A 9,929-nucleotide genomic window follows, 5' to 3' on the forward strand; every position below is an offset into this window, starting at 1 on the left:
GGTAGACTTAGAGATCTCAACTCCTCTCTCATCACTTCAACACAGGGGAGGCAGATCTTTGCCTAAATACAATAGATCCCACATGCTTTGCTTTCAGCAGCAATGGAAATGTGTTTCCTGGCCTACTTTACTTTCAAAGGGGTCAAAATTAATCAGAGTTAATCTGCCCTGCCTACAAATGCCTTTAAACTTTTTAAGTTGTTAACAAAAGACAGAAAGTCCCAGACCTAGAAGTAACCTCAGCTTGGAAGCAAGCCTTTTCTGTCTGACCTTGGGAGACTAAGACACTTGGGAATGAGATTTCACATAGAAATATTACTAATAATACAATTCAAAATTAATTTTCCTTATTACCATACTCTCAAAAGCATTTGCTTGGTAAATACTAAATTTTAAAAAGTACTAGAAGCTTCAGCAAATTAAATAAAATCATTTATTTACAAAGAATAATTTTTCATTAAAAATACCATTTCAACAAAGCAGATAATGAAAACAACAGGAAAAAATTATAAATCCAATGTTGCTCTTTTTTTTTTTTGCTAACAGAGCACTTGAACGTGCATATACTGCTGAAAACTGAAAAGGGGGATACTCAGAAAAGATAGATCTGATTCAGATTACAATAGAAATTCTTTTAATTTCTTAAAGTATGAGCCAAAAGTTCATTTCTCATATCTTTAATGTGTCAGAACTAATTCAAACATTTTTCAATTAATTAAAAGTGATGAACTGATTTGAACAATTTTAAATTCCATATTCTTAAATTCCATATTCTTATCAAAAATTAACAAAATAACAACATCAATAAATACATTTTCTTTGTTCTTCTCACTCAGTAGTATTTTCCTTACTATCAAGATTTACCAAAAAAACTAGTATAAGCGAATATGCATACTCCATCTGGAATTTCAAAAACTAGAATAAAACAGGAACATATGTCAAATATAATAACAACATACACAACAAATTATAATTTCCTGATTTTTTACTGAGGAAAAATGTTTACTGTTTAAATAGTCTAAATATTATTATGATAACTCATGAAAACCCCTAAAAGATTCCATTTTTTTTTTTTACTTTAAGAGTAGTATACTTTGGCATAAATGAATAATGGAGAAACAAATTTACAAAATAACTCCCCTTTGAGTTTACTAAAGAGCTATAATTAAATTTTTGGAGTTTTGAATTTGTTAACCACTCTTCAAAAAATAACTAATTTTTATGGGTAACTAATTCAACAATTCAACTCCAAACAAAATGTAAAATGTGAACATTTACATAAGAACTTTATGGTTTACAAAGCACTTTTATAAACATTATATAATTTGACATAACTCTCCTTTGATCCACTATAGATTACATGCCTGCTTTCTTACTTTATTCCTCCTCTCATTCGGAGATATCCTTTTTCCATTGAAATCACTTCCAATTATTGTTGAAAGCTAGATCTGCATCTAACTCATTTAGCTTTATGGCCTTACCCATAGAGTAAATTTAAATGCTATAAATTAGATTAAAAGTGCCTGAGAAAGAAAAATAAAAGTTCTTCTCCTGCTTGTTAAAAAGCTAAGCTTTTAATAACCTACTTGAATTTCCTTAAATATCAAGAATATTGGAATTCAGTTTGGGGTTTTCAACCACATACTATTTAAGAGACAGGACAAAGACTAGGACTGAGTTTTCATCGGTGCAGGTAATACCCAAATAAATAAAACTCCCTTTACCAATGCAAGTTAGTACCTTACCTGCAACATACAGTCTTTGTAGCAAAGGTCAGCTGCCCAGGTTGTCCAGTCCACTGTTTTTGCATAGCTGAGGGCTAAGAATGGATTTTACATTTTAAAATAAAGTCTTATTGTATTTAAGTACATAAAAACCATTCTTATCAGTGGACCAAATTTGGTCCAACCTCCATCTTCCTAGAGATCTGCCAAAAGTATTGACCAATTAAAAGACCAACTCAGAGTCATACAGGCGCCAGCTCCAAATCTTCCTGGCCCAAGGTCAGGCCTCTATCTAATCAGGCTATGCTGCTTCATACTAATCATAGATTTTTAAGAAGCACACACTAGGGACAGGTAGGTGACTCTGTAAATAAGAACGCCAGGTCTAGAGATGGGAGGACCTGGGTTCATATCTCTGGCTTCAGATACTTCCTACCTGTACCATCCTGGGCAAGTCATTTAACCCCAATTGCCTAGACCTTACTGCTCTTGGAACCAATATTTAGTATCAATTCTAAGACAGAAAGTAAGGGTTTAAAAAAAAAAAAGCACACACTGTCAATACAGTAGAACTTAAAGTGGCAAAAACAAACTTAAAGACAGAGCTACCAGATGATGATTTTCCAACAGTTTCTAATTTTCTTGTTAATGAATTATCTATCAGTCTCTCCTATTCTACAATTAGAAAAAGTTCTTCCACATGGTGACTACTAATTAATCAGGATACTATTTTCCCTCACAAACCCCTGCTACCAGAAAAGCAGTGATGTAATATCCTGAACACCAACATTAAATCCATATTCTTTTTGTTCCCCTTCAGAACACTTTGCCTGAGCAAGTCCTTCCATGTAAATTATAATCTTAAGAGTCTAAATTTTAATGAATACAAATTAGGCCACAGTAAATGAAAGAACACAGTTAAACCACCCGAAAGCTTTGCTTAAGGGGAAAATATATGCATGAGTCACATTTTAAAATTTCCTCTTCTATTCTTAAATAAATGAAAATAAAATTTCTCTCTTCCAGTGACTTAGTTCATAAATCTATAATGGAGCTCGAAATAGCTGAGCAAGAACATAAAAAATGTGCAGAATAATATTTATCAAATTACTTCAGCCATCAGAGTATGCATCTATTTTTAATACGGCCAACAAAAATGTCTTAAATGTACAAGTCTAAATGGCATTCTCCAATTTGTTGATCCACAGGGATCATATAATTACTAACAGATATCAGTTTGACCAATATTTTCAATCAGAAATCCTATTTTTCCTAACACTTAAGCACAACAAAGAAAACAAACTGAACTAACTCAGTGTTAGTTTGTTCAATTAACTGACTATTCCATAAGTGATTTCATGAGATTATTTTCTACTAAAATAGTCAAACAGCAAAATTGTTCTACCATTAAACCATCATTCTTTCCCAAAAGAATACTTAATTCCCCCTCCCCATATGCTATATTCCAAATTTTCAATGTGAAATTTACATGTGTGTGTGTGTGTGTGTGTGTGTATCTGCACTTAGAAAATCTTAAATTTCACTGATTATGAAGGGTCTTTTCTAAAACTCACTACACCACTGCCAAAAAGTCTTTAATTCAGAAGTGTATATGAAACATGCCAGCTGTCTTTTTCATTCTATCTCAAACATGATTTTTGGTTCCGATATTCCTAATACCATTTCAGTTGGGTAGTTTTGGCCAGGATACTTCAAAACACCATCTCAAAAATGGGATTTACAAATCAACTATGGAGATCTGAATAAATGAAAACAAGTTGACTATTTACTGCCTAACATTATATCATGTCAGGAAAGCTGACCAGATGAGCTCCATGAAAACAACTGAAATGAATATGATTCTTATCCTTTTTAGTCTTTATAGAATTTCCAACATGTGGAAATTCTATAAAGACTAGAATTAGTGGTATAGGGTTAATATATATTGCCTGTTATGAGTAAGAAAGCAGCTCCTCTAGATGAATTCACAGAGTTATCACCCCTAAAGTTACCCTTCCAAACCTACACACACACCACTCCATCTATACCCCAACAAACACCCCAGTACATTCCAAATCTAACAGATGAATTTCATATCAAAGTCAGCTTTCTAGTAGTTGAGAGAATTCCAAGCATTCCTCCCATACAGAAACTTTAGAAGCATAGTGAAACTGAAACTGAAGAAACCTTGTTTGTTGGAAACATCTGGACCATCACTGAACCAAAATCCCTGAGGTTTTGAAATAAGTCAAAAGGAATTTTGAAATCTGAAGCTACTGCCCCAAAGTAAAAATCTCTGTCTGTAGTTTTACAATGTGGACTTCTGCTGCTGCTCTCCTTGAATGATCAAATGCAACTGCCTTTTTGCAATGGCAGTGTTTAAATCCCATAAAAACTCTAGAAGCATTCCATTAAGAACAACTTCCATTGGCACAAACTGCAAAACCTGATGAGAAGCATCGGAATTGAGCAATGTACTCATTAATTCCTTCAGATTCTGTAAGTACTGGAGCACAGGAGATGGGAGGTCTCGATAACCAACACATAGCAGGACTGCACAGGTGCTCAGAGGCTCTGAAGAAGTTGGACAAGAAAATGTGATAAACCTGAAGCAACTATGCAGAACAAAGACCATGCCAGCCATAAATCTTGTAAAGCAGGAGAGCACAGGCAAAATCAAGACATCCCCTTTCTGAAGTCGAGGCAAGGAACGCAGAAAGCAGTCCAGAAACACTTGCTGATACTCTGGTTTTCCATCATGAAGCAATGAACAACAGAAAGTCATGAGATCAGCAGATTCCAAAAGACTCACTTCCATAGAGTGATAGATTTTATCATCAGGAGGCAGCAAACCTACTAGCAGACACTTGCTTTTGTTGCTCTGTCCTTCTGCTGACTCATCCTGATAGCACTCAGCAAGGCTCAACATCTCAGAAAATATCAGCTCTTCAGAAAGAACATGGCAAGAATAGCAATGCTGTGGCTTTTGTCTCAATGTGGAACTCAAGTTCAGTGCACCCCCTAAGGACTTTTCAATGGCTTCATTTAGAGTCTTTAAAATCCCACCATCACAGAAAGGAGAGCACTTGACTTTTGGCAATTTCATTCCCTCTAAGATATACCACAGGTGATACTCAAGATTAGCACAAACACTTTCTAGAATAGTATTTTTCCCAGCATTACTTATAGCATGCTCTTCAGCCCAATGATTGAAGTATCCATTGGTCATCTTATCTTCCCATGAAAGTGCTTCAAGCATCTTCCTTTCATTGTAGGTTTTGAAATATCTGTTTCTTTGTCCAAACCATTTTGAATTCATGCTACACCCAATATTGGATTTCTTTACTAACCAATTATTTCTGGAAAGGCGCTTCATTTGGAACTTTTGCATGAAATATTCCACAGCACAATCCCTTAAATTATTCAACTTAGTTTGTTCCACTTCACTAATGCACTCAAACAGACGAATGTTTTCAGAAATAGTTTCCAACTGATATTTGTGAAAGAAGAGACAGCATTCTTCATGCCTTTTGAGAAAAGATTCTGGAATCATATGTTGGGGGAAAAGAGCTTTATTGATAATTTCAGTTCCAAAATGTTGCATCATTTTAGTCAGCAGAGGATGGATGGCCTCTCTACCCAAATAATAAAGACAAACCACATAGACTTCTGAGTTCCCAGCTTTGCTAGTAGCAGGTTTGAAAACATGAATCTCCTCAAAGGAACAATTCAGCAGGTACATCAAGTTGATGGAACAATGTTCAAATAGAGTGAACATCTTCAAAACAAAAGAGCCACCATTACCCAGAGTCATCAGTGCAGTGACTACTTCACAGTAGTGCAAAGGGGAGACCAAAGCTTCTTGTTCCCCTGGATTACCTTGGCAATCAAAACTCCCATCTGCAGTGACCAAATGAACAGTAGACATGTTGCTTATGAAATGCTGAAGTCCAGTCAGATGTTTCAGTGTCATGATATCACCAGTGTTATCTGGTCCAAAGTACCACCATGGCAAGGTATTTGCAATAAGTCTGTCATCCATAATCATCATAAGGTTGTCATTTGCTTCATGGTAAGGATTCAGGGTGTTAGCTACCCAGTTCCAATCACAGGGTATGTTATGGGACCTTAAATAGTGGTTAAGACTGGCTATAAAAGCACCAGGAGCTTCACAAAGGTGAACTGAGTTTAGCTCTCCATTCTGAAAAGCTTCTTGGGGAATAAGTGGGAAGCTACACAATACCTCATGGAATTTACACCAAGCCTGGGTACAAAGTTCTGCATTTACAATCTTTTTCACATGAGGAATGATTTTTCCAGCTTTATTGGTGAAAGAAGTGTGCTGATGCCAATCATCTAGGTTTTTATCACTCAGTAAGTTTTTTACTTCATTCATGGAATTCTTCAAAACAAGAAGTGAATTGAATTCTGTGTGATCACAGGTGAAAACATCGTTAGAATCTGGTAATTGCCACTCATTATTAGGTGGCTTACCATAGGAAAACTTCTTGGCAAAGAGTTCTGAAACATCAGCAAGAACATCAGGACTGAACTTTTCGAGGCCTCCTGCCTGATCACCTGAAGTCTTCTTCCAATTATTCATTTTCACATTCAAATAAGACCTATGAATATTTAAAACAAAAACACAGTTAATTGAACTATTATCTCCCCATTCCAGTGACCCAATCTCTCACCCAATGCCCCCTACTCTCAAGAGCAAAGGCCAAAAGACTCTAAGATTTTCCCTCCCCAGGGAATAAATGTGGACCTTACCCATAAACATCTAGGGAAAATCTCAAGGCAAATTACTAACTAGTTCTCTGCTAATATACAATAAGATCATACATCTTTGAAGCCCTAAGTCTCAGTGACAGTTTAGTGATAATTCTGAATTTCAATTCTGTGAATAAAAAGTTCTAACTGAAAGTCCATATGCATTTCTATAACCATTTTTATTATAATACCATGTAACAAGTTTCCAAAATTTTAATCTAGGCCACAGTAATGCTTTTTAACTTCATCACTTTAAAAATAAATGGGATATATGAATTTGTTGTACATAATTACTCTTCACATTAATAATCCTTTTATTCCTTTCATTGGATTTTGCTTTCTAGTGTTAGTTAACCAATTCAGGAATTACTATCACAACTTTAGAGGAAAAGAGCCTGAATTTCGTGGAAAATGTAAATAAATTTTCCAAAGAATAGAGAACAGTTTTGGATGAGAAGTTGGTGGCCTAATTCCCAGTCTTCCTTCTTTAGCCCTATGCCAGGTCCACAAAGAGCCTATACTCACATACCACCAAGATTTGAATTTATGTTTAAGTGTCTAATATGTACAGGAACTGTCTGTTCAACATATAAAGATGGCACAATGGCACTGTCCCTAATCTCAAAGAAGATACAATTAAAATGTGTGGGGGTGGGGGGTTGCAGCTAAGTAGCTCATTGGATTGAAAGCCCCTACAAGATGGGAGGTCCTGGACTCAACTCTGGCCTTAATCACTTCCTCACTGTGTGACCCTGGGCAAGTCACTTAACCCCCATTGCTTGGCCCTTGCTCCTCTCCTGCCTTAGAACCAATATAAAGTATTGATTCTAAATTGGAAGATAAGGATTTTTAAAATGTAAGTGAGGGCAAAAAAAATATGTATGCCAATGGGCTATGAAACTGAGCCTGAATTGAGCAAATGAGAGACTGAAAGTGCTTGAGACACAAAATGGCTTTTAGCCAGGATGGGGTCACATACTCAGGTTTCAAACATGAGGCAGACATGTGCAAGGAGAGCCCATCAAAGCTGACAACAGTTTTTATTCCCAACATTCTGGTTAAGTCTTTAGTGCAAGCAAACATCCAAGGGGGACATTCCATTGTGCAGTGAAAAAAGAAGTAAGGTGATTCAATACTAGATCTGGGTTCAAATCCCGTCAGATTTGCTATGAATTCGTTCTCTGGATTTGGGATTCCTCCCCCGTAAAAGTGGGAATATAAAAGCTGCACTTCCCATCTCCCCCAGAAGGGATGGGTCAATCAACGGGCACTGACTCCAACGTGGAGATACATTTTAGCTGGGGACAGAAGCCAAAAGCCGCCCCTGCCCTAAAAAAGCTGAAGCTAACAGAGGAGATAGGCAGATGCGTAGGGGAGGCCCCAGCATCGGAGGCAGGGAGGGTACCGGGCACAAAGGGGTGTGCAGCGGAACCTGGTACAAAGCCTAGAATTCAAGGACGGACCCTCCCCGCCCCGAAGCTGCTGTCCGGCGACTCCGGGGGCCCCGGGGGCTTGGAGGGTCTTGCCCAATCAGAAGCTGGACTTAGAATTCAACTCGAAGCTGGGGTCCTGGAGCCCGAACGCCCCGGGACGCGGCCAGCCGGCCGTGCTCAACTGAGAGAGCCGGGTTCGGACGAGTACAGGCCGGGGAGGCCAGCCTCCGGGGACCGCCTCGAAGAGGGTTCGGTTCACGGGCTCTTCTTCCAGCTGGGGCTACAGACCTGGCGGACGGAAGCCGAAGAGAGTCAGGCCGGGCGAGGCCGCTGGGAGCCCCCGAAGCCTCTCTAGCCGCGCAGCCTCAGGGGGCGGGGCCCGAGGGCTCCGGGGGCGCGAGCGGCTTTCAGCGCCTTCATGCCTCCTTAGGCGGCGTACCCGGCTTTCCTGCCTCTACACGGGCAGGGGGATAGAACGCATCCTACAGTTTGAGGGTCCAGCCCTGCCGCCGTAGAGGAAGAAGCCTGTGGGAGAAAGTGAAGGAAGCCGAACTGAAGAGGTGCACGCACGACCCAGCGTCAGCGTGTTGACGTCACCAGGACTGACAGCGTACTCCAGCTAGCCCTCGGGCTCCGCCCCGTCCGTCGTCCTCTTCAGTAGATTGTGGGACTGAACGTCTACGGCTGCGCGCACCTCTTAGGGGGAGGGGAGAGTGGAGAGGGGTGGGGACTCTGGGGGCGGGCTTGGGAAAAAATAGTTATAATATAATAACTATAGTGGTATTGATAGATTAATAATAATAATTACCAGGGTATTATTGGGAGAGGATAATAATAATAAAAATAACTGGTATTGGCAGAGAATGATAATTGTGGCAGAATTGGTAGAGTAGTAGCAGTAGTAATAGTAATAGTAGTAGTAAAGTGGGAGTGGTAGGTGGTAGTAGTAGTAGTAGTAGTACAAAGGACAACAACCAACCAACCACATGCCATTCCCGACACCTCCCCATGACGTCATTGGTCCTCTTAGAAGCTAACAACCAACTAAGGACTAACAACCAACCCACCTCCCTCCTCCCACTGCCTTTCCATCCTTTTTACACCTGGCACCAGAGCCTGGCACATATGAGATACTTAAATCCATGTTGGTTCAGCCATTTGAAATGTCGGAGCTATAAGAACCTGATCTTTTCCTAACAACCCATCATTTTATAGATGAGGAAGATGAGGCTCAGAAGGATTACTTCACTTGCCCAGAATCCCATGGCAGGGGGATTTGAACCTTGGTCTCCAGACGCCCAGTATTATGTGCCCCAAGGCGGATTTAAAAACTGGTAATGGTGTGCTAAGAAAGTGTGACTAATCAAAGCATGTATTTCGCATTCTAGCTCTGAAAACAAACATGTAAATGCAAGAACTAAAAAACTTTTTTTTTTTTTAAGTTGGAATAGCAACCCTCAAGTTGCAAAACTCAAGAGCTTTCTCCATTGGGGTGAGGGAGTGAAGCGGGGAGGGGTGTGGGTATTTCACATCCAAAAGAAAAAGACTTAGATTCCTCTACCTTGCCTGGTGCCCATTGAGCCACTGATTTAACCTTTTCCATTGATAGCATGGGGCCAAATAGGCAAATTGTTCTTTGCTTTTCTGTTTGTTGAAAGTATTTTCTTCTCAGACTTTGATTCCATTCTGGGAAGAGTGTTTACTTCAAGAAGACAAATAATTCCAAAGTGTGTGGTTTTTATTGCTTTATCCTATGACTTGTAACAAAGTTTGTCTTTTTCTTCCACAAGAGAGAAAAATCAACAATTTAATTGTGTTTTTTTTTTCCCTCATGACCAGCTCAAAGTCAGACCACAGTTATGCAGACTCCCACAAATAAATGAAAATGCTGCTTGTGCATCCTCTCTTTTCTCATTTGATAGGCATAATCTTGTTCTGACCTTCCATTTGAGATGATTGACCTGCAATGCAAGGCAAGGCTTACCCAGCAGTTCAAATC

At 39.0% G+C, this 9,929-nt stretch overlaps 1 protein-coding gene across 1 annotated transcript; it reads right to left on the reverse strand.

Annotated features, from left to right (window-relative positions):
• Positions 1-419: 419 nt before the first annotated feature.
• On the reverse strand, positions 420-8,594 carry CMTR2 (cap methyltransferase 2). The gene is made up of 2 exons (XM_001375893.5): positions 8,219-8,594; positions 420-6,346 (listed from the first exon to the last, which is right to left on the reverse strand). Exon 2 carries the CDS (start codon positions 6,325-6,327, stop codon positions 4,033-4,035), a length of 2,295 nt encoding a protein of 764 aa, XP_001375930.2. The 5' UTR covers positions 6,328-6,346; positions 8,219-8,594; the 3' UTR covers positions 420-4,032.
• Between the last annotated feature and the right edge of the window lie 1,335 nt (positions 8,595-9,929).

The sequence above is a fragment of the Monodelphis domestica genome, chromosome 1, assembly GCF_027887165.1.
Source record: "Monodelphis domestica isolate mMonDom1 chromosome 1, mMonDom1.pri, whole genome shotgun sequence".
In the NCBI taxonomy this organism is placed as follows: Eukaryota; Metazoa; Chordata; class Mammalia; order Didelphimorphia; family Didelphidae; genus Monodelphis; species Monodelphis domestica.

Bases quoted from the DNA above. Each gene is read 5' to 3' on its own strand.
- CMTR2 (XM_001375893.5), bottom strand. From the start codon at position 6,327: ATGAATAATTGGAAGAAGACTTCAGGTGATCAGGCAGGAGGCCTCGAA.